Source organism: Scyliorhinus canicula, chromosome 16 (assembly GCF_902713615.1).
Source record: "Scyliorhinus canicula chromosome 16, sScyCan1.1, whole genome shotgun sequence".
Taxonomy (NCBI): domain Eukaryota; kingdom Metazoa; phylum Chordata; class Chondrichthyes; order Carcharhiniformes; family Scyliorhinidae; genus Scyliorhinus; species Scyliorhinus canicula.
Window position 1 is genome coordinate 22,865,277 of NC_052161.1, and position 24,837 is coordinate 22,890,113.

Below are 24,837 nucleotides of genomic sequence, written 5' to 3' on the forward strand. Positions count from 1 at the left end.
TCTATAAAAAGTATTTGGACCTGTCGGGCCCCCTGTTGGTCCGGACCTTTAACGAGGCAAGGGAGGGGGGGGGGGGGGGGGGGGGCTCTGCCTCCAACTATGTCACGGGCGCTGATTTCCTTGATCCTAAAGCGGGACAAGGACCCTCTGCAGTGTGGATCATATAGGCCGATTTCGCTGCTGAACGCCGATGCTAAGCTGCTGGCAAAGATCCTGGCCGCTAGAATAGAGGATTGTGTGCCGGGGGTCATACATGAGGACCAGACGGGGTTTGTGAAGGGAAGGCAGTCTGAACTACAACATACGAAGGCTCCTCAATGTCATTATGATGCCGGCTGTGGAAGGGGAGGCGGAGATAGTGGTGGCGTTAGACGCGGAGAAGGCCTTCGATAGAGTTGAGTGGGAGTACTTGTGGGAGGTGTTGGAGAGGTTTGGGTTTGGGGAGGGGTTTATCCGGTGGGTGAGGCTGCTCTACGAGGCCCCGATGGCAAGTGTAGCCACGAATAGGAGGAGGTCGGAGTACCTTCGGCTGCATCGGGGGACGAGACAGGGGTGCCCCCTGTCCCCCTTGCTCTTCGCATTGGCGATTGAGCCCCTGGCCATGGCACTGAGGGAGTCAGGGAACTGGAGGGGCCTGGTGCGCGGTGGGGAGGAGCATCGGGTGTCGCTGTACGCGGACGACTTGTTGCTGTATGTGGCGGACCCGGTGGGGGGGATGCCGGAGGTGATGAGGATTCTTAGGGAATTCGGGGGTTTCTCGGGGTATAAGCTGAACCTGGGCAAAAGTGAGGTGTTTGTGGTGCATCCGGGGGAGCAAGAGGAGGGGATTGGTCGGCTCCCATTGAAGCAGGCAGGGAAGAGTTTCAGGTACCTAGGAGTCCAGGTGGCGGGGAGCTGGGGGGCCCTGCACAAGCTCAACCTCACAAGATTGGTGGAGCAGATGGAGGAGGCGTTTAAGAGATGGGATATGTTACCGCTGTCACTGGCGGGGAGGGTGCAGTCCGTTAAGATGACTGTGCTCCCGAGGTTTTTGTTCCTGTTCCAGTGCCTCCCCATCCTTATCCCGAAGGCCTTTTTCAGGAGGGTCAACAGCAGTATCACGGGATTTGTGTGGGCGCATGGGACTCCGAGGGTTCGAAGAGTGTTCCTGGAGCGAGGCAGGGATAGGGGGGGCTGGCGTTGCCCAACCTCTGTGGGTACTACTGGGCGGCCAACGCAGCGATGGTGCGTAAGTGGGTAACGGACGAGGAGGGGGCAGCGGGGAAGAGGATGGAGGTGGCGTCTTGTGTGGGCACGAGCTTGGAAGCGCTAGTAACGGCGCCGTTGCCGCTCCCTCCAACGAGGTATACCACGAGCCCGGTGGTGGCGGCTACCCTCAAAATTTGGGGGCAATGGAGACGGCACAGGGGTGATATGGGGGGCTCGATGGAGGCCCCGATACGGGGGAACCATCGGTTTGTCTCAGGGAGTATTGATGGCGCATTTCTGAGCTGGCACAGGGCAGGGGTTAGGAGGTTGAGGGACCTGTTTGTGGAGGGGAGGTTCGCGAGCTTGGGGGAGTTGGAGGGGAAGTTTGGGCTCCCCCCGGGGAGCAGGTTTAGGTACATCCAGGTGAGGGCGTTTGCCAGGCAGCAGGTGGAGGGGTTCCCCTTGCTGCCCTCACGAGGGGTGCGGGATAGGGTGCTCTCGGGCATGTGGGTTGGAGGAGGGAGGATCTCGGACATATACCGGGTAATGCAGGAGGTAGACGAGGCCTCGGTGGAGGAACTGAAGGGGAAGTGGGAAGAGGAGCTGGGGGAGGAGATTGAGGAGGGGACGTGGGTGGATGCCCTGGAGAGAGTAAATTCCTCCTCTTCCTGTGCGAGGCTTAGCCTCATACAGTTCAAGGTGCTGCATTGGGCCCACATGACTGGGTCGAGGATGAGCAGGTTTTTCGGGGGCGAGGACAGGTGTGCTAGGTGTTCGGGGAGCCCGGCGAACCACGCCCATATGTTTTGGGCATGCCCAGCGTTGGGGGAGTTTTGGGAGGGGGTAGCAAAGACGGTGTCGAGGGTGGTGGGATCCAGGGTTGAGCCAGGCTGGGGACTCGCAATTTTTGGGGTTGCAGTGGAGCCGGGAGTGCAGGAGGCGATAGAGGCTGGTGTTCTGGCCTTTGCATCCCTAGTAGCCCGGCGGAGGATCTTGCTCCAATGAAAGGATGCGAGGCCCCCAGGCGTGGAGGCCTGGATCTCGGATATGGCGGGGTTCATTAAATTGGAGAGGGTGAAATTTGCCCTGAGGGGATCAGTACGAGGGTTTTTCAGGCGGTGGCAGCCCTTTCTGGACTTCCTGGCGGAACGGTAGGGAAACAGGCCGACAGCAGCAGCGGCCTGGGGGGGGGGGGGGTGGGGGGTGGGGGGGGGGGGGGGTAAGGATTGGGGGGAGGGAGAACTGTGCACATGGGTTTGTGGAGGATGCTATCTCTCTCTCTTCTGTTTTTCTCTTTTGTTTTTCTCTTCTTTCTTTTCTTTGTTTTTGTTCTTTCCTTTTGGTTTGAAGTTGCTCTTGAAGCTGGGGGGTACTGTTCATGGGGGGTTACCGCGGTTGTATGTTAACAAAGTTGAGATGTTTATATTTTGTATTTTGTAAAAATTTCAATAAAAATTATTTCTAAAAAAAAATACAAAATGTTGGACCTCCCTATCTAGCAGTACCATCACCATACGAACAGTAATTTAAGAAGGTGATTCACCACCACCTTCACAAAGGTGATTCGTAATGCACAATTGATGCTTGAATGTGACACTAATCCACTGAAAAATGAAAAAAAATATGTTTTTAAAAATGCTGCAGTAAGACTGTCCTGCAGAACTCAGAGATAAAATTCTGGAAATGAATAATCTCTATTTTCAACCAGGAACTTGGCTCATAATGACTGAGATGTGTCGAGAGGGAGAGGAGACTACTGCTAAGTCCTCTCCCCCCATGCTGCAATGTGAAGGCACCAGGATCTGTAGGGAGGGAAATTGGGTGACTTGTCAGACCCCAGCTCCCTGAAGGCATTGACGCATTTATAGGTGATGGGTGGAGAGAGGGCAGCCAACAGTTGTGGCAGGTGGAAACTTGCGGGCAGGGCACAGATATGAGGGTAAGTCACATGAGACAAGTTTCCATCATTTTCTGCAGTAACTGGCACAATCTAGGGAGGATCATGGAGGAGAATCCAGCACTTGTTCTTAACGCTATTTTGTAAGCTTGTTGGCTACCAAAGATAAAAAAAGTTTGATCTGAGCATCATGATCAATTTGCCAAAAGACAGTTTTCTCAAAGACTTTAATTGCCACAGTTGTAGCTCAATGATAGCAATCTTGCCTCTGAGTCAGAAGGTTATGACCTCAGGTTCCACTCCAGAAATATGAGCATAAAATATTAGCTGACGGTCCACATCAGTATTGAGGGCATCCTGGTGGTGCAGTCTTTTAGGTGAGCTATTAAATCAATACCTCATCTGCCCTGTCAAGTGATGTAAAAGACTATGACACTATTTCAAAGAAGAGGAAGAGATTTTTCCTCAGTGTCCAGGTCAATATTTCTACCTCAACAAACGTCATGAAGAAATATTGTGTTATTGTTTCTGGGGCCTTACCGTCCACAATTTAGCTGTTGACTGCTGTGTTTCCTACATTCCAACATTGACCATGCTTTAAAAGTTTATCATTGGCTGCAAAGTGTTCAGATTGTTACAATATTTATAATACTGTGAGGAAAAACATTTTTCACACGGCGAGTGATTAGGACGAGGAATGCATTGCCTGAGTGTGATAGAAGCGAGGTCAGTTGAGACTTTCAAAAGGGAATTGGATCATTATTTGAAAAGGAAAAATTTGCAAGTCCACAGGGAAAAGGCAGGGAGTGGCACAAGGTGAATTGCTCCTTCATTCACAGCACAGTCAGGATGGGGCCAAGGATCCTCCTTTTTGTGCTGTAACCACTCTTGGGTTTATACATCCACTTATTTATTTAGTTAAACATCAATTCATTTTAGACTGTTATTTGAAATTTACGTGATGTGGCTATAGCCCTTTTAATTTCTGTATTTGGAGTTTATAAAATATATAGCAGAAATAAAATAAATAAAAAATACGATTTAAGTTAATTATAAGCTTTTATAATTACGATGGGATATCGTACAACGTCATTTAGCAGCAAGAATGTTGTACATGTATTTGTCACTGATGCATTCACCTCAATGGAAAATAACATCAAGTGTCTAAAGCTAGAGGAAGGAAGAGGTCTTGAAAGAAACAGTACATATGTATAAGAATAAATGCAACTTTAAAATAGAACAAAATAGTGTGAGTTGCTAATTTCCATGAAAGATTGCAAAAGCTTTGTGCTTGAAACAGTTTTAGATTACAATCAGAAGTGGAAGGATTTGAGGCTTTTTTTTCCACTGTGAATTTGAATATTGTAATATTCTGGTTTATCTAATTATATTGCTCGACATGCTGTCTATGATAAATGAATGATTTTTTTCAACTTTGTTGGAACGCGATATTATTTGATGTTTATTTGTGAATAGAAAATGTGTCTGAATTTATGGGCGGGATTCTCTGACCCTCCGCCGGGCCGGAGCATCGCCGGGGGGCGGCGTGAAACCCACCCTGCCACCCCGACGCCGGCTGCCGGATTCTCTGGCGCTAGTTTTTCGGCGAGAGCAGGAATCGCGTCACGCCGGTCGTGCGCCGTTGTAAGTGGCCCCCTCGGCGATTCTCCGCTCCGCGATGGGCCGAGTGGCCGCCCGTTTTTGGCCAGTCCCGCCGGCGTAAATCAGACATGCTCCTTCCCGGTGGGACCTGGGTCTGTGGGCTGACTGCGGAGTCCTCGGGTGAGAGGGAGGTGGGGGGGGGGGGGGGGAATCTGGCCCCGGGGTGGGCCCCCACGGTGGCCTGGCCCGCGATCGGGGTCCACCGATCTGCGGGCGGGCCTGTGCCATGGGGGCACTCTTTCCCTCCGCGCTGGCCGCTGTAACGATTCGCGATGGTCGGCACGGAGAAGAACCCCCCTGCACATGCGCTGGGATCACGCCAGAACACGCTGGCACTCCCGCGCATGCGCCAACCCAGTCGGCATCTGCCTAGTCCCTGAAGGTGTGTAGGATTCCGCACCTTCCGGGCGGCCCGACGCCGGAGTGGTTCACGCCACTCCTCGGCACCGGTACAGCCCGCCCTGCTGGATAGCGGAGAATCCCGGCCCATATTTCAATGTCAACGCTAAATATATTCATCATTTAAGAGACTTTTTAAAAAGACCCCATTTTTACCAACTTCAATTATTTTAAGAGTTTAATGACATCAGTTCCTAATATTTCAATTTGGGTGGCAGAGAGAGTTCGGGGGTTGGGAAGGTGGGGGGAATAATTGTGGAAGTACAGCTATGTGGAGGAACAGCACTGTTGTGCTTTCTTGGTGGTAGCGCCGACGTGGGTGGACCAGGACAGATCTTTGGAGATGTGTACCCCTAGGAATCTGAAACTGCTAACCATCTCCACTTTGGCCCTGTTGATGCTGACAGGGGTGTGAACAGTACTTTGCTTTCTGAAGTCAATGGCCAGCTCTTTAGTTTTGCTGGCATTGAGGGATAGATTGTTGACGCTGCACCACTCCACGAGGTTCTCAATCTCCCTCCTGTATTCTGACTCGTTATTCGAAATCCGGCCCCCGTTAAAGGTCATCTGGACTCGAAACGTTAGCTCTTTTGTCTCCCTACAAAAGCTGCAAGACCTGCTGAGATTTTCCAGCATTTTCTTTTTGGTTTCAGATTCCAGCATCCGCAGTAATTTGCTTTTTTTTGAATTCGTTCAACTTTTTTCCAGGAATTTCGGGAGTAAAACTCCACCATTTTTACGTTGGCCATGGGACGTGGGCCGGGATTCTGCCTTCTGGGGACTAAGTCCCCACGCCGGCGGGAAAACCTGCGCCAACGACTCTGGCGTCAATGGCCCCCCCAAGGTGAGTTTAGGGGGCTAGGTGGACGCTGGAGGGGTTGGCGCCGCTCCAGCCAGCACCGAAGGGACAGCGTGAGTTTGCGTATGTGCGGAACCGCCGGCTTATTTTCGCGCATGCGCAGGGGGGGGGGGGTTTCTCCTCTTTACGCCGGGCCCCTGGGCAATATGGCAGGGGCCCGACACGGAAGGAAGAAGTGCCCCCACAGAACAAGCCCGCCCGTAGATCGGTGGCCCCGATCGCGGGCCAGGCCACTGTGGGGGTCCCCCCCCCCCCCCCCCCCAGGTAGGATCCCCCCACGCCTCCCCAAGGACCGCCCATGCATACTCATCTGCCAGGTCCCGCTGTGTGGGACCTGAGTAATCCACGACGGTGGAACTGGCCAAAAATGGACGGCCGCTCGGCCATCGGGGCCCGAAGAATTGGCCCTGCCAACGGCCCCCAACCGGCCTGACGGGAATCCCGTCCCCGCCCGAAAAACGGATAGCCCTGGAGCTAACCTCCCTTACACGTGTTGACTTAGGGTGTGTGTTCAGCTGGTTTTATACCCAACAGGCTGATTTGTGGCTGGTTTACTCCTGGACACTTTTATATCCAGCAGTTTTCTTTTCTGTGACAACATTTTTAGTGCATTGCAGTTGTGACAATATAAAACGTCAATATTTCTTTGGTATATAAATAACTTTCTGAAGGTAATGGAGCTGTTTATAGCAATTGATTTACATGATAGAGACCAGTTTCAACAAATACAAAGTTGTTATAAAAACATAGAAATCAACACTGCAATCTTCCCAGTAACCAGAAATACAATTAGTGGGTTATGTTACTGAGGCATTGTGCTTGCTTTCTGGAAATCTGCAGTTTTGCTTCTCATGCTCCATTTAAGGGGTAAAGGATTTAGGGTAAATGGCAGGAGCAGAGTGTTTCTGTATATATATGCATTCTCTCTGTATATATATTATACCTATATATATATTTGAGGCCAGCACGGTGGCGCAGTGATTAATCTCACGCCACGGAGGTCCCAGGTCCGATCCCGACTCTGGGCCACTGTCCGTGCGAAGTTTCCACATTCCCCCCATGTCTGCGTGGGTTTCGCCCCACAACACAAAGATGTGCAGGTTAGGCCGACTGGCCACGCTAAATTGCCCCTTAATTGGAAGACATGAATTGGGCACTCTAAGTTTATTTTGGAAAATAATACATATAAATATATGTATAATGAATAGAGAGGAGATTCACAAGAATTATTCCAGGGATAAAGAACTGTAGCTATGAGGATAGATTGGAGAGGTCAGGACTGTTTTCCTTGGAGAGGAAAGGCTGAGAGGATACTTGATGGACTAATTCAAGATTCTGAGGGGCATTGACAGAGTAAATGGCACAAAACTTCCCACTGAAGAATACATCAGAAGCTTGGATCAGACGATAAAGCTTTCTGAAACCCGTCGTCTACACAGACGACTTTTCTTGCCTAATTCGGCAGCATTCTGTGCAAAGTGGTGGTGAGGATCACACAGCCAGATACAGCCTAAGCATGCGAACAAAGCGGGGCTTCTGAAATCGAGGACACCATTTTTAAAGGGGTTAAATTTAAGCTCCTCCCAATGGACATTGGGCCCCCCCTGAAGAATCAGGGCATCTACCCCCCCAGCACAATGCTAAGATCAGGGCACACCCCACCTTGTAAACAGTGAGGCATACAGCCCCTGCCATCAGAATCACCACCCCCTCACATGCATTGGTGCACGACTCCCTCCTCTTCAGTGGCACTGCCCCCACCCCCCTTCATTGGTCCCAGGCTGGCACAGCCTGAGCAGCCCCCACTCCCGCGCAAGAATTGGGTCGCCGTCCCCTTCATAGGCACTGGGCCACCCCCAGGCACCACCCGCTGCACCGTACGAGCATTGCACCCTACACATAAGGTCCCACCAGTGATTCTACCCAGAGTAGCACCTCCTGACATTGCCAGGGGAAGGTACCAGGGAGAAGAACCAGGGTATGGGCCATGTCCCACACCACCTGGGGGATATACCTTACTGTTCTTGGTCATCACGACATGTTTTTATTTTTGAAAACCAGTGGTGATTCGCACTGGCGTGATGTCATGCTAGGCGGATGGGGGTGATAAGGCCTGGGCAGATTTTATGGCATCAAAGCAGTAAGTATATGTTAATTTATTAAAATTCATTGAGGACAATTTCACACCCTTTCTGTGCATGAACCTTTTTTTGATAAATTTAGAGTAGCCAATTATTTATTTATTGCTTTTATTTTCCAATTAAGGGGAAATTTAGCATGGCCAATCCACCTAACCAGTACATCTTTGGGTTTTAGGGTGAAACCTACACAGACACGGGGAGAATGTGTAAACTCCACACAGACAGTGACCCAGAGCCGGGATTTGAACCCAGGTCCTCAGCGCTGCAGTCCCAGTGCTAACCACTGTGCCACATGCCACCTCTTTGTGCATGAACCTGACTCTGTCAGTGGTGAGGGGCGGGGACAATATGAAACTGAGATCTTGCTGCCGCAAATCCCATTTATGGCCACTCGCGAGATTTAGCGGCCATTATCGGACTTGTGCCCGCAGCTTATGGGGCCGCTAGGTCAAGCTCTGTGTCACAGCTTCAACATAATTGGCACAAAGAGTAAGTGATGTGAGGAAAACCTTTTTCATGCTGAGTGTGGTTGGAGTCTGCAGTGAACTTCCTGAATGAATGGTCGATGCAGGTTCAGTCGAGGTATTCAAAAGGGATAGCTATCTGAAAAGATTTGCACGGTTACGGGGATAAAGCAGGGGAGTAGGATTGGATAGAATGCTTTCAGAGAGTTGGCCAGTGCAGACTCAATGGACTGAATCGCCTCCTGCACTGTAAAGATTCCGAACCTGTGATTATATACAAATCCTACCATGGTTCACTCATGACCCGCAACAGAAAGACTAAGAGCATGAAAATATTACAATAACCTAAGTTGGCTGTTGGCCATCCTAATACGTTGAAACTATCTTGACACACACAGACATTTATATTGTGTAATTATCTTCAGTAGGAAATTGTAGGCTATCTTATGTGGCTGTAGATAATGGAACTTTTTACACCGAGTGGATGTGTGTGGTCGGGAGAGATGGAGCAATAGTTATCATCAACTTATTCCATGGTTCTTCCGTTAAGAGGGAACCATAGGTTCGTCCCGGGGAACATGGATGGGGGATTTTGGGGATGGTATAGAGCGGGCATTAGACAGCTGAAGGACCTGTTTATCGACGGAAGGTTTGCGAGTCTGGGGGAGTTGGAAGAGAAATTTGGGCTCCCGCCAGGAAACATGTTTGGATATCTGCAGGTAAAGGCATTTGCTAGACGGCAGGTGGAGGGATTCCCTGCGCTCCCCGCGAAGGGGGTGAGTGACAGGGTGCTCTCGGGGGTCTGGGTCGGGGAGGGGAAGATATCCGATATCTACAAGCTTATGCAGGAGAAGGAAGAGGCGTCAGTAGAGGAGCTGAAAACGAAGTGGGAGGGGGAACTGGGGGAACAGATCGAAGACGGGACATGGGCTGATGCCCTGGAGAGGGTAAATTCTTCCTCCTCGTGTGCGCGGCTTAGCCTCATCCAATTCAAGGTGCTGTATAGGGCCCACATGACTGGGACGAGGATGAGTAGGTTCTTTGGGGGTGAAGATAGGTGTGCCAGGTGCTCGGGGAGTCCAGCGAACCATGCCCATATGTTCTGTGCATGCCCGGAATTGGAGGAGTTCTGGAAGGGGGTGGCGAGGACGGTGTCAAGGGTGGTGGGATCCAGGGTCAAGCCAGGATGGGGACTCGCGATCTTTGGGGTTGGGGTAGAGCCGGGAGTGCAGGAGGCGAAAGAGGCCGGTGTGCTGACCTTTGCATCCCTAGTAGCCCGGCGAAGGATTTTGCTACAGTGGAAGGATGCGAGGCCCCCAAGCGTGGAGACCTGGATCAATGACATGGCGGGCTTCATTAAGCTTGAGAAGGTTAAATTCGCCCTGAGAGGATCGGTGCAAGGGTTCTTTAAACGGTGGCAACCTTTCCTCGACTTTCTGGCTCAACGATAGGGTACTGGGACAGTAGCAGCAGCAACCCGGGGGGGGAGGGGGGGGGGGACGTTGATTATGTTAGCTTATTTTATTTAAATTTGATTTATCTAATTTTAATTTATGGTTAAGTTCTCTTGTTTGGGGGGGGGGGGGGTGGGGGAATGTGATACATGTGATGTTACGGTATGGGGGGAATTGTGGGTGTTATGGGGCTGTTAGTTGCATATTACTGCTTTTTGCTATACTTTTTGTTATATTTTCTGCAAAACATTCCAATAAAAAAAATTTTTAAAAAAAGAAAAAAAAAAAAAAAACTTATTCCATGGTTCGAATAATGGTTGGCAGTGTGGCCCAGTGACAAAACTGAGATTTGACATGTTTTGGAAAGGGAAATTCCTTGCTATTTGTTGTATTGGCAGGGGAGTGTCCTGCATTCTTGAGCTCTGTCAGTTGCCACCCGGTGTTGTCTCCTCCACCTTGTTGACATAGTGTAGAAACTACTAGTACAGTCCAATGACTGCAACAGTCCTGGCATGCTTTGAAAGCATTTTGTTTGGCCAAGGTTCATTATTTGAGCAGCTGCAAGAGAAAACAATTCCCTCCTCTGTTGAGGGTTTCCCTTTTGGCCTCAAAGTCTATTTACCCTGTTTGTACATGAAGCACTACATTCAGGATAGGAGGGGAGAAAAGGGGATGCAAGAAAAAGCAGGGAAGTAGCATTAAAATTTTTAAAAATGCGTTCATCGGATGTGGGCGTAGCTGGCTGGGCCGGCATTTATTGCCCACCCCTGACGGCATTTAAGAGTCAACCACATTGCTGTGGATCTGAAGTGACATATAGACCAGATCAGGTGAGAATAGATTTCCTTCCCCTATGGGTGGCACTGCAGCACAGTGGTTAGCACTGTTGCTTCACAGCACTGGGGTCCCAGGTTCAATATCCGGTTTGGGTCACTGTCTGTGCGGAGTCTGCACGTTCCCCCTGTGTCCACGTGCTCTGGCTTCCTCCCATAAGTCCCGAAAGACTCCCTCGTGTGTATCCGAACAGGCGCCAGAATGTGCAGTAACTTCATCGCAGTGTTAATGTAAGCCTTCTTGTGACAATAAAGATCATTAGTAAAGGACATCAATGAACCAGATGGGTTTTTACAACAATGGACAATGGTTTTATTGTTACCTTTTATAGACTTATACTTCAGATTTTTATTGAATTCAAATTTCACCATCTGCATGGAGGGATTCGATCCCAGGTCCCCAGAGCATGATCCTGGGTCTCTGGATTATTAGTCCAGCAATAATACCACTACGACACCGGGCTGGCAATGACCAATGTTACATTTTTTTCACTCTTGATTTTACTTCCTTATTTTCAGTAAATGAGTATAAAGTCTTGATAAGAAGAACAGATGCTTCAGAGAGATGTGAACTCAGTGGAATGTATCTTCTGAAGGCAGGAGAAGATGCACTTATTTTGAAAAATATCATCACGGAGCAAATAGTTTATGAATGGCCTTATATGTATCTAAGAAGATTTGGTGGTGACAAGGTACCTTTCGTTTATTTTAAAATTTTAATTTCATATCTAAACAGAGGATTTAGTGTGTGCCCATTATGCTGCTTTGTTATGTACTTGTCTCAAATGAATGTTATGACTGCCACTCATATGTGATTGTTCAGTAGTATTCATTGAATATAATGCCATCCCAGATTAGTATTGTCACTAAGAACTGGAAAATGTCCTATCGTTTTCCACCGTTGGTGTTGGTCAAATTTCCACAAATCCAACTCATTCATCCCAATAAACAAAGCAGATTTTTTTTTCTGGTCTTCCCAATGTCGAGGAGGTCACATTATGAGAAGCAAAAAGAGTGAGTAAATAGAAAGAAGTATTGGGTAAACCACTGCTTCATCTGGAAGGAGTGTTTGGTGCCTTTTATGGCGCAGAGAAAGGAAATAAAAGGCGAGGTGTTACATCTGCTGCATTTGCATGATAGGTGTCTTTGAAGGAGATGGGTATTGTGGTAGATGGAGAAGCTACCTGTTAGGCCCAACCAAAAAGGAAAGGAACTTACTTGGGCGTTGAACTAAACCCTACATTAAAGAAATCAATTGGGGCCCAATTCCTGTGCTCACCAACCAGATCCCTGTACCACCTAAGTGAGAGCTGTAATGACACGAGCAGCAGCCAGAATTTCCACTGCTCTTTGAGCTCAATGAACATTATTAGAATTGTTATGAGGATCAAGGTTTAGTCGTTGAGCCAATGGTCTTGCCATTCTCACACAGAAAATGTACCCTGCACCCTGGAAGGCAGAGTTTATGAAAACTGAAAGGTGTATTTTGTTGATATTGGGGATAAGATGTAAGGTATAATTCCGCAATAGCGTATTCACAGTGGAGAACGATGCTGGTGGAGATCAGAAGACCATGTTAGCAGAATAGCACTGCAGAATTAATGCTATATTGTTTATACAACAATTTTTAACTACATTACCATTTACATTTTTCAGAGAATGTTTTCAATTGAATCTGGAAGAAGATGCAAATCTGGTCCAGGCAGGTTTGAATTCGAAACCAAGCAGGGAAAACAGATTTTTCTGTCTGTAAATGCTGCTGTAAAGATGCAAAAGGACGATAACGAAGAGGAGCGCTGTAATTCTGATCCTTTAGAAAGTTACAGTTTATTCTCTGAAAACTCGGTTACTTGCAAGCAATATTCAGGTAGCACACGGTCTCATAAGGAGCATACTGCTGAACATAAAGCTCAACTAGCCAAAAGAGTATCATCTCTAATATCAGATGTTTCTGAAGGCATGCATCATTTATGTTATGATGCTCCTCCAGATCATCAGGCAAGTACTCCACTAAGTAAATCACCAGTGAGGTTTCAGTACAGTTTCCCATCATCTCCTCTATTTGCATCACACGATAAAGTAAATTCTAAATTATCAGCAGGCACAGCTGAGAATTGGACTACACCATATTCAGAAACAAGCCCAGGAGGGGGTCATCTGACACTCCCTCTGGAACCACCAAACAGTACTAAATCCATACCAAGGCAGCAAAGCAGTATTACAGCTCGTGGAGAGGATACCCTACCACATAAAATCAATGAGTCTTTTTTTAGGTTTCCCAGCAAAATAGGTTCATTTAACAATGAACATAATTCTGTTAAAAAGAGCATTCCTTCTATTATAATGACTCAACATCCTGAATCCCTTTATGACACGGTGTACAGTGGATCTAATAAACCAGAATGCACAAATGTGTTTAATCAAACAACAAATCATAAGAAGAATGAGCACATATATGAAATTAGTGATGATTCTTTGCTTTACGATGAAGCAAAAGAATTAAGTGAAGCATGGAAAGTGCAAGGCAGACTGAATGACTCCTTAGGTTATGAATATCCATACAATCCTTCTGCAGATGACTATGCAGTACCAAAACAGACAAGTAAAGGTGCTCCTCCCAGACCACCTAAAAAAGTGCCATCTCCAAGAGAAAGCATGCAAAAAAGTGATTATGCCAATGTGGAATCAATCATACGCAAGAGGCATTCATGCAATTAATCATAATTTGTAAAAAATGAAAGCAGTTTCTATTTTTTATTATACATCTGGGAGTTTATACAAATACCAGAAAATACCAGAAAAAATCTATTGTGTAAATATGAATTAATGAGTGCTCTGGAAAATATTCTAAGTTTTCAAAAGTTCTATTTATGTATTTGTAACATATATATGTCAGCAAATGAGTATTTCACTCTGAAACCTTGCAATTTAGAAAAGCCAGTTGAAAAGGGATCATTTGTGATTATTCATGATCAATTGATCAAATATTTTTTTTCAAACTTGTCTTACTGTTGTATTTTTCAGTGATGACACAAAAACAAAACCTAGATGATCAGATCTGAATAAATGCCAATGAAAAGTAAAAGTTCTGATTTACCCTTTATAAACCTCACAAGCAATTACCCTTTCCCATTATTAATGACATTAATAATATTTCTGGGACAATAATTTTGTGGAAGTTGTATTTTAACAAGAATTGCCATGACAATTATTGTTAAATGGGTAACTACTTGTATATGTGATTTTGGGACCAATAAAACTCTGAATAGTTGAATGAAAAAACTCAGGCAAACTTATCATACTGCATTTTGATGGTACATTGGCATTGGAATATTGCAATAGACAAATGTCTGCTGTCAAAACTATGGGGGGAATTACCACACAGTCTCAGCGTACAATCACAGAATCATCACAGAATTGTTATGGCACGGAAGAAAGCCATTTGGCCCACCATGTCTGCATCAGTTCTCCGAATGAGCAATTCACCTAGTAGCAATCCTTCACCTTCTGACCATAACACTGCACAGTATTTCTTTTCAGATAGCAGATAACTATGAATGTTTCAGTTAAACCAGTGTGGTGAATCACAGTAGCGTAATTCACACTATGTTGTACTATGTCTCTGTAAGCTCAGCACACGAGCAGTTGCACTGCTCTGCCCCTAGGGGGAGATGCACTGGGAGTGTACGGGAGTCTGTACTGGGCTCCACCCTTGGCTCGACCCACGGCTCCTCCCCCTAACCGGAAGTATAAAGGTTGATGCTGAGAGCCTGCCTGCCAGTTCATCTGGAGTTCATCTTGTCACAGGCAGGCTCTGTTGTAAGACGATTAAAACCACTGTTCACTTCTAACCATGTGTCGCATGAATTGATGGTCTCATCAATTTAATCGTCTTAAGAAACAGTAAGGAATGACCATGGAATTAGCCCTCAAGCTTAATCGACTGGAACTCGACCCGCAGGATGAAGAGGGGAAATAAATCTTTTTGCATTAGCTCCAATGTTTTAAGGCCTACCTGGCTGAAGCAAGCACCACAGAAACGACGAAGGAGCAGAAACTCAGTCTACTGCATGTGAGGGTCAGCCATCGTATATCTACTCAGCTAAACTGTACCGGCTCATATACAGAGGCCCTGGCCCTACTCGATAGAATGTACGTGAGGCCTATCAATGAGGTCTACGCGCGCCACGTTTTTACTACTCACCGCTAGCGCTCTACAGAATCACTAGAAGAATTATCCCGGGACTGTAATTATCAGGCTGTAACTGCTGCAGAACATAGAGAACTTGCTGTCCGCGATGTCTTTGTTGCAGGCCTTAGATCGAATTACATGCGCCAGCGACTGCTGGAGAAGGGGGCCCTAAATTTAGAAGATACTGTTGAACTCGCTACAACTATAGAGGTCTCATTTCGTAGCCTCACATTGTTTCCTGCCGACTGCGCGACCCCATCATGGGCCCCCGACCAGTGACTCCCCCAGGCCTGCACCGCGCGGCCACCCAGCCACCATGCTGCCCCAGCCTGCCACTTTAGTGGCCAGCCCCAGCACCCGCAGCAGCACTGCGAGGCCCGCAATGTGACCTGCAGCAGCTGCGGGCGAAAAGGTCACTACGCCAGAGTGTGCCTGGCAAGGAAGGCCCCAGCCCCTAAACCTCCAGCGGCACAAAGTAATCACCTTCCACACTCGCAGGCCCGCAGACCCTGAAACGCAGCGGCCTATGCCCTTACTCCGCCCCCACCCGCCACATGTGATCCATGGGGGCTGCCATCTTGGCGACCCCCACCATGCGATCCACCATGGGCGACTCATGGGGGCCGCCATCTTGGATGCCATCTTTCTCGCCGCCCGTCACGTGCAATCCACGGGGGCGGCCATCTTGGGCCCCATCCTCTCCACACTCAGAAAACACGAATGAAGACTGCGACCTCAGCGGGCACTCATCATGGGGCCATCCCAGCGCAGCCGACCGAGCTGCCGACTACCCGCAACTCAATGCAGTCACACTGGACCAATCGCGCCCAAAGCATCTCCACAACTCAATGACAACGGTCCAAATCAACGGGTATAGTACACCGTGCCTTTTCGACTCCGGAGGACTGAGAGCTTCGTACACCCAGATCTGGTAAGACGCTGTTCGCTCCCCGTTTTCCCTGCACGGCAAACTATCTCCCTCGCTTCGGGTTCCCACTCTGTCCATATCCAAGGGCGCACCCTCGCAACTCTAACAATCCAAGGCGCTAGCTACTCTAATTTCCAACTATACGTCCTGCCCGAACTCTGCGCCCCACTCTTATTGGGACTCGACTTTCAATGCAATCTCAAGAGTCTCACCCTCAGCTTCGGCGGACCCCTACCCCCTACCTCCACTCACTATCTGCAGCCTAGCCACGCTGTGAATCTCCCCCCCCCCTCCTCTCTTTGCCAACCTCACTCCGGACTGTAAACCCGTAGCTACTCGCAGCAGGCAGTACAGCCTGCAGGACAGGGTGTTCATTCGATCCGAGGTCCGGAGGCTTTTATGTGAGGGGATCATAGAGGCCAGTAACAGTCCCTGGAGAGCTCAGGTGGTGGTCGTCAAGACCGGGAAAAAATTCCACATGGTCATAGACTATAGTCAGACTATTAATCGGTTTACGCTCCTCGACGCGAACCCCCTCCCCAGGATTGCAGACATGGTGAATCAGATTGCCCAGTATCGGATTTTTTCTACGGTGGATCCGAGGTCTGCATACCGCCAACTCCCAATCCGCCCAGAGGACCGCCACTTCACGGCGTTTTGAGGCCGATGGCCGCCTCTTCCACTTCCTCCGCGTCCCCTTTGGCATCACGAATGGGGTTTTGGTGTTCCAACAAGCAATGGACCGAATGGTGGACCAGTACAGGCTTCGGGCCACGTTTCCGTACTTGGATAACGTCACCATCTGCGGCTATGACCAGCAGGACCATGATGCCAACCTCAACCAATTTCTCCAGACGGCCCAGAAGCTTAACCTCACATAAAACAAGGAGAAATGCGTTTTCCGCACAACCGGACTAGCCATCCTCGGCTATGTCGTGGAAAACGGAGTCCTGGGTCCCGACTCAGACCGTATATCTTAGAACTCCCCCTCCCTCATTGTCCCAGGGCCCTCAAACGGTGCTTGGGATTCTTTTCGTATTATGCCCAGTGGGTCCCTCAATATGCGGACAAAGCCCGCCCACTCTTTAAGGCCACACTTTTTCCCCTGTCAGCTGAGGCTCACCAGGCCTTCAACTGCATCAAGGAGGACATCACCAAGGCTGCCATGCGGGCGGTGGATGAATCCGTCCCTTTCCAGGTTGAGAGCGATGCCTCAGAGGTCGCTCTTGCAGCCACACTAAATCAGACAGGGAGACCAGTTGCATTTTTCTCCCGAACCCTCTCCGCTTCAGAACTTCGACACTCCTCAGTCGAAAAGGGAGCACAAGCCATTGTGGAGGTTATTCGTCACTGGAGGCACTACATTGCAGGTAGAAGGTTCACTCTCATCACCGACCAAAGATCGGTTGCCTTCATGTTTGACAACACACAAAGGGGCAAAATTAAAAATGACAAAATTCTGAGATGGAGGATTGGACTCTCCACCTACAAATACGATATTATGTATCGACCGGGGAAGATCAACGAGCCCCCAGATGCCCTGTCCCGCGGGACGTGTGCCAGCGCACAGAGCGACCGCTTAAAAGCCATCCACAATGACCTCTGCCACCCGGGGGTCACCCGGCTCGCCCACTACATCAGAGCCTGAAACCTGCCTTTCTCCACCGAGGAGGTAAAAGCGGTCACCAGGGATTGCCCGATCAGCGCGGAGTGCAAACCGCACTTCTATAGACCAGACAGGGCCCACCTGGTCAAGGCTTCTAGGCCCTTTGAACGCCTCGCTATCGATTTCAAAGGGCCACTCCCCTCGACTAACAGGAATGTGTACTTCCTGAACGTCATAGACGAGTTCTCCCGTTTTTCCTTTGCTATCCCGTGCCCCGATATGACCTCCCACACAGTCATTAGGGCCCTGCATAGTATCTTCACCCAGCTATGTACACAGCAACTGGGGTTCGTCCCTTATGAGCGACGAGCTGCGTCAGTACCTGCTTGGCAAGGGCATCGCCTCGAGCAGGACTACCAGCTATAACCTCAGGGGGAATGGGCAGGTGGAGAGGGAGAATGCGACGGTCTGGAAGACCGTCCTACTGACCCTCCGGTCCAAGAATCTCCCATTGGCAAGAAGTCCTCCCCGACGCGCTCCACGCTATTAGGTCCTTATTGTGTACCGCTACCAACCAGACCCCTCACGAGCGGCTCTTTAGTTTTTCCAGGGGCACTACCACGGGGTTTCGCTCCCGGCATGGTTGAAGACACCGGGCGCCGTACTCCTCCGGAAACACGTCAGGGCACACAAAACTGACCCACTCGTAGAGAAAGTGCTCCTACTACATTCGAACCCCCAGTATGCCTTCGTAGAGTTCCCTGACGGCCGTCAGGACACTGTATCCCTCCGGGACTTAGCACCTGCAGGATCCAACCCCCCCACTACCACCGCCGAGGTACCCCTCACACTACATCCCACCCAACTCGCCCCGCATCTACCAGTTCGCTACATTTTTTTGCATGCCCGTGCCAGCTAGCTCCCAGCGCCCCCAGTCGAACCAGACAGGTACGAAGCTCAGGCGGAATCGCCCCCGGAGTCCGCCATCGTACCCCAACCGACGGTGCTCATCCAGCCACCAGAAGCGGCTGCAACCCCGGTGCTCCGCTGATCTCAGTGGACAACTCGCCCACCGGACAGACTCAATCTATAAGCCACCACCCCCGCCGGACTTGATTTTTTTACAGGGGGTGAATGTGGTGAATCACAGTAGCGTAATTCACACTGTATTACACATGTCGCACTATGTTTCTGTAAGCTCGGCACACGAGCAATTGCGCTGCTCTGCCACTAGGGGGAGATTCACTGGGAGTGTACAGGAGTTTGTACTGACCTCCACCCTTGACTCCATCCACGGCCCCTCCCCCTAACCGGAAGTATAAAGGTTGATGCTGAGAGCCTGCCTGCCAGTTCATCTGGAGTTCATTTTGTCAGAGGCAGGCTCTGTTGTAAGACGATTAAAACCACTTGTCACTTCTAACCACGTGTCGCGTGAATTGATGGTCTCATCAACCAGCATCCACCACACTCTCAGGCAATGCATTTCAAACCCTAACCACTCGCTGTGTAAAAATGTAGCTTCTTTTGCTAGTTTATATCTGCGCACCCTTATTCTTGATCCTTTCACGAGTGGGAACATTTTCTGCCGACTTACTTTGTCCAGACCCCTCATGGTTTTGAATTCCTCTATCAAATCTCTTCTTCACCTTCTTTTCTCTAAGGACACAGTCCAAACTTCTCTGATCTACCTTCATAACTGAAGTTCCTCATCCCTAGAATAATTCTCGCAAACCTCTTCTCCACCCTCTCTAATGCTTCACATCCTCCCTAAAACGTGACATCCAGAATTGCACACAATACTCAACTGAAGCTGAGTTAATAACTAATACAAATACAACATAACCGCCTTGCTCTTTTACTCTAGTAAAAGTTGCCGTAGTCCCAGATGACCCGAGGCTGCTTTCCCCTTTGAGAGGAAGGGCTGACTGATGGTAATTTACCCTGTGGGTCACCACACCTCAGGTGAGGGGCAAGGTTGAGAAGGTGAGGCTTTCATGAATAACCTCAACCGATATGGGAATTCAGCCTGCGCTGTTGCCGTCACTCTGCATCACAAACCAGCTGTCCGGCCGACTGGCCCCCTCTTACTCTATGTCCCTATTAATAAAGCCTGGGAAACTGTACGCTTTATTAACTGCTCTCAACCTCTCCTGCCAGCTTCAATGATTTCCCAGCTCCCTCTGCACCTCCACCACTTTCAGAGTTGTACCCTTTATTTGATATGTTCTCTCCATGTTCTTGCTACCAAATCACCTCTCTCTTCACTGCATTGAACTTGATTGGTCACTTGTATCCTTTTCATGAACTTGTCTATGTCCCTTTGACATTCTGTACTATCCTACTCACAATTTGCAATTCTTCAGTTTGGGGTTAAAACAAGCAGTTTGTTTGGACAAAATTGGGACTGCTTACATCAGTTCCCACCCCAGACATTGATTCCTCCAAATTCTCTCACTTTTTGGATCTTCCTGAATTCTGCAAGCTGTGTCCTGGCTGACCTCCTTTAAACATACGATAATGGAGGAAGTGCAGCTTTGCTTCATGTAATTCAAAAAGTACTCTGGGGAGCTGAGACAGGCAGACGTTAGGAGTTTTGAGCCCAGAAGAGTGTGGAGAGTTTCAGTAGCTATAACTGCAGCTGTGAACCTTTAATGCAGAAATTCTTTTGGCACTCTACCTAAACATCCAACATGCCCTTCTCTGATTGTGAAAGAGTGCAACCACTGGGAGATTTTCATAATCTCTCCCCCCCACCCCGCCCTGCAATGAAGGATTCTCAGGAACAACTTTGTTAGGCCCTGTCAGCATGACCTTGAATTCCATTATGGTGGAGAAGGGAAAACAGCAACAAGGGATGGCATAAAGGAGAGACAGACAGTCTCTTCAAAGGAAATCAGAGTACAGGTCAGCATTAAAGTTGCTCATCTGTGGAACAGTCTACCTTTGAAACCAGAGCCTTACCTCCACCCCCAGCACCAGCCCCCCACTGCCACCCTCCCCCAACCCCGACCCCACTGCCCCACGCTCTTTCAAATTTCAAATATAGGAAATACCTTTAATCCAGTCGCCATCGTACCACATGACACACCTCTTTTCCCCAAAAATAAATATGTCAAAAATCGTCGCTTGCTTGACTAAGTAAGCATCAAATAAGTGCACACATTTCTGCATGACTCTAAATTTAAAGTACATCAGGACAAATTCTATTTGGTTACAATAAATTCCACAGTAAACAGAAGCTAAATCAACATTTCCTAAAACCGTGCTATCCCTGCGTGCCTACATTTGCCATACTTCAACTTCATTCCACTGCTTCACTTCATTCAATTTGAAAACCAGTGATTGACTGCTCACGTGCTACAAAAGGTTCATGGCTTTGGCAGGGAGAAATTGTGAGATGTAGCCCTGCTGCTTTTTCCTAAGGGGCCTGGTGTTGCTTCCCATGTTCCATTGTCGTCGTGCTTTTTGGGGAATGCCAGAGACCAAGCAAGCACTGCTATCCTGAGAGACTTGCAGTATTAGGAAAGTCAATTTTAACCATTGCTATTCAACTGGACCATGTATTTGAGTTCCCACTGATTAGCAGGTGTAATATTAGTTTCAGATTCTGAAAATCATGAGACACAGTAGCATATATCACAGACCCCATATGTCGAAGTGAGTGTTCGACCTGTTTTTCTTCCTTTTGCAACCAGAGCTGCAGTCTGCACTTCCAAGGGGACAGAGATACAGACTGGTCCCTCACCCCTGGGGCTCTACTGTGGATTTCAGTGAAATTGTCATATGCACTATTAGTGTCTGCAATGAAGAAAGGAAGGATGAAATATGAGTGTAAGCAAGCTCGTAATATAAATGACGATTGCAAGAATTTAAAAAATATATATATATCAAAGGTAAGAGAGAGGCAAGAATGGACATGGACCACTGGAAATTGAGGCTGGAGAAATAGCAATGGGACCAAAAATGGCAAAGGAGCTGAATAGGTGTCTTTCACAGTGGAAGACATCAGTGGCATTCCAGGACTTCAAGAGTCAGGGGGAAGAGGTGAGTGTAGTGACCATCACTGAGGAGAAGGTGCTGGGAAACTGAAGAGTCTGAAGATGGATAATTCATCGGGACCGGATGGAACTACACCCCACGGTTCTGAAGGATATAGTTGAGGAGATTGTGGAGGCATTGATGGTGAAATTTCAGGAATCACTGGATTCAGGGGTGTTCCAGGAGAATGGAAAATGGCCAATGTAACACCCCTGTTTAAGAGGGGACGGAGGCAGAAGACTAGTAATTATAAGCCGGTTAGCCTGAATTTCATTGTTGGTAAGATTTTAGAGTCTATTATTAAGGATCAAATAGGGCAGCATGGTGGTGCAGTGGATAGCACTGCTCCCTCACGGCGCCAAGTTTCCAGGTTCAATCCCAACTCTGGGTCACGGTCTGTGTGGAGTTTGCACATTCTCCCTGTGTTTGCGTGGGTTTCTCCCCCACAACCCAAAGATGCGCAGGATAGGTGGATTGGACGCTAAACTGCCCCTTAATTGGAAAAAATCGATTGGGTACTCTAAATTAAAAAAAAAAGGATGAATTTGCTGCGTACTTGGAAGTGCATGGTAACATAGGGCTGAGTCAGCACCGCTTCATCAAGGAGAGGTTATGCCTGACAAATCTGATAGAATACTTTAGGGGTGTAAACAGGAAGTTAGACAAAGGAAAACCAGTGGGCGTGATCTATTTTGATTTCCAGAAGGCATTTGACAAGGTGCTATACAGCAGGATGTTAAATAGATAAGAGCCCATGGTGTTAGGAGCAAGGTACTGGAATGGATAGAGGATTGGCTGACTGGCAGAAGGCAGGGGGTGGAGATAAAGGAGTCTTTTTCAAGATGGCAGCCAGTGACTAGTGGTATGAAAAATGAAAATCGCTTATTGTCACGAGTAGGCTTCAATGAAGTTACTGTGAAAAGCCCCTGGTCGCCACATTCCGGTGCCTGTCCGGGGAGGCTGGTACGGGAATTGAACCGTGCTGCTGGCCTGCTTTAAAAGGCAGCGATTTAGCCCAGTGAGCTAAACCAGCCCCGAAGGCCCTATTCGCCACATTCCGGCGCCTGCCCGGGGATTGAACCGTGCTGCTGGCCTGCTTTAAAAGCCAGCGATTTAGCCCAGTGAGCTAAAATAGCCCCTTATTCCGCGGGGTATTCTGCGGGGGTCAGTGTTGGGACCACAACTATTCACGATATGCATTAATGATCTGGAAGAAGGAATTGATGGCATTGCTGCTACGTTTGCAGATGATACAAAGATATGTAGAGGGACAGGTAGTGTTGAGGAAGTGGCAGATGGTATACAATGTGGATAACTGCGAGGTTATGCACTTTGGTAGCAAGAATAAAGGCATAGAATATTTTCTAAATGAGGAAAGGCTGCATTAAACTGCATTTGGAATATTGTGAGCAGTTTTGGGCCCTGCATCGAAGAGGCTTTGGAGAGGGTCCAGAGGAGGTTCACAAGAATGATCATCAGAATGAAGGGCTTGTCAGAAAGGAGCGCTTGAGGACTCTGGGTCTGCACTCTGTGAAGTTAAGGATGAGGGAGGATCTTATTGAAGCTTACAGAATACTGAGAGGCCTAGATAGAGTGGACAGAGAGAAAATGTTTCCACTCGTAGGAGAAACTGGAACCTGAGGCCACAACCTCAGACTGAAGAGGCAATCCTTTAAAACTGAGATAAAGTGGAATTTCTTCAGCCAGAGAGTGGTGAATCTGTGTAACACATTGTCGCAGAAGATCACAAGTCACTCGTCAAGTCACTTGAGTGTTTTTAAGACAGAGATAGAAAGGTTCTTGATTAGTAAGGGGATCAGGGGTTATAATAATAATAATCTTTATTAGTGTCACAAGTAGGCTTACATTAACACTGGAATGAAGTTACTGTGAAAATCCCATAGTCGTCACATTCCGCGTCTGTTCTGGTACACTGAGGGAGAATTCAGAATGTCCAAGTTACCTAACAGGCACATTTTTCGGGACTTGTGGAGGAAACAGGAGCACCCGGAGGAAACTCACGCAGACACGGGGACAACATGCAGACACTGCACAGACAGTGACCCAAGCCAGGAATCTTGATGGGCTGAATGACCTAATTCTGCTCCGACATCTTATGATCTTATAGTTCTGGATCCCAATGCCTATCCTTCTCTTTAACGTCCCATGAAAAGGAAGCACATTGCACCCACTCCCACAGCTTCCTTCATCTCCATGAATCACCCAACTACACATCCTTATTCATTATCTAGTTCCCACTGGATGACAGTACTCAAGTAAGGATGAAGAATCAAGACAATCAGGTGGTGACTTGATAAGAATAGAGACAAAGGAACTTGGAGATGCAGACTCTGCAGATATTCATGGGCTTGGGTCCAACTTCATCTCCTTCATTTTCTTTTCCATCATCATCCACCTAATCATCATAGTTAATTTGGAGTTACTTGTGCCCCTCATAATGATCGTTCTCATCCTGCACCCTATTGTCTACACAAATGAGCAAAGTAGATAAGAAAAGGTGAGCATTATCCCCTTGGAATTGAGGAAACAGAATCGGGTTGAAGCTTGTGTTTTGCGGTGCTTCACAGAGATGCTAGGGTAAGTACTAATCTGGTGTTGGAGATATGCCCTCAATCTCAGCATTTTCCATGGCAAGAGTTGAATGTTCCTCTATGAGCTTGATGGTCTTTGCATCAGAGGTTGCAAAGTGCTTAACACCGGGGAAAACTCTCCAGTGCCCTGTTTCTCCCAGGCATTGTATGCCAATCTTTCCTGCAAGATTGAGTCAGTTAGCAACAAATTTCACAAAGAGTCCCACGATAACCAAATGGTCCATTAATAATCAAAACACTTATTTTAAGCAGGCCTGGGATTGCCACAAATCAACATTATGATTGATGCACTTCTGGCCCATATTATGGCCTGGTATTAATAGATTCAAAATAAAATCTGGACTGAAAAATGGGTGAAATGTGATAGAATTCTGCTTCCACCCTTTTAATGATCTTTTAACCAAATTTGTGGTCCTCCCTCCATGCATTCTAATCTTCTTTAGCAAAATTTCCATATAAAAATGGCCACAGTCTGCTCTCCCCTTTGATAGCTGGGCAATGTTGAGAAGGCAGAACCTTAATAAATAACCTCAGCCAGTACAGGAATTGAATTTACACTGCTGG

The 24,837-nt window shown here is 48.0% G+C and overlaps 1 protein-coding gene across 2 annotated transcripts in view; it reads left to right on the top strand.

The window, feature by feature from the left end:
* Positions 1-14,179, top strand: part of LOC119979719 (docking protein 1-like) — an 83,906-nt gene extending 69,727 nt beyond the window's left edge. For both annotated transcript variants that reach the window (XM_038822289.1, XM_038822290.1), the window contains exons 4-5: positions 11,417-11,589; positions 12,554-14,179. In XM_038822289.1, coding sequence (XP_038678217.1) covers positions 11,417-11,589; positions 12,554-13,615 — 1,235 coding nt within the window. In that variant the 3' untranslated portion in view covers positions 13,616-14,179. The remainder of the gene's footprint in view (positions 1-11,416; positions 11,590-12,553) is intronic.
* The last annotated feature ends 10,658 nt before the right edge of the window (positions 14,180-24,837 follow it).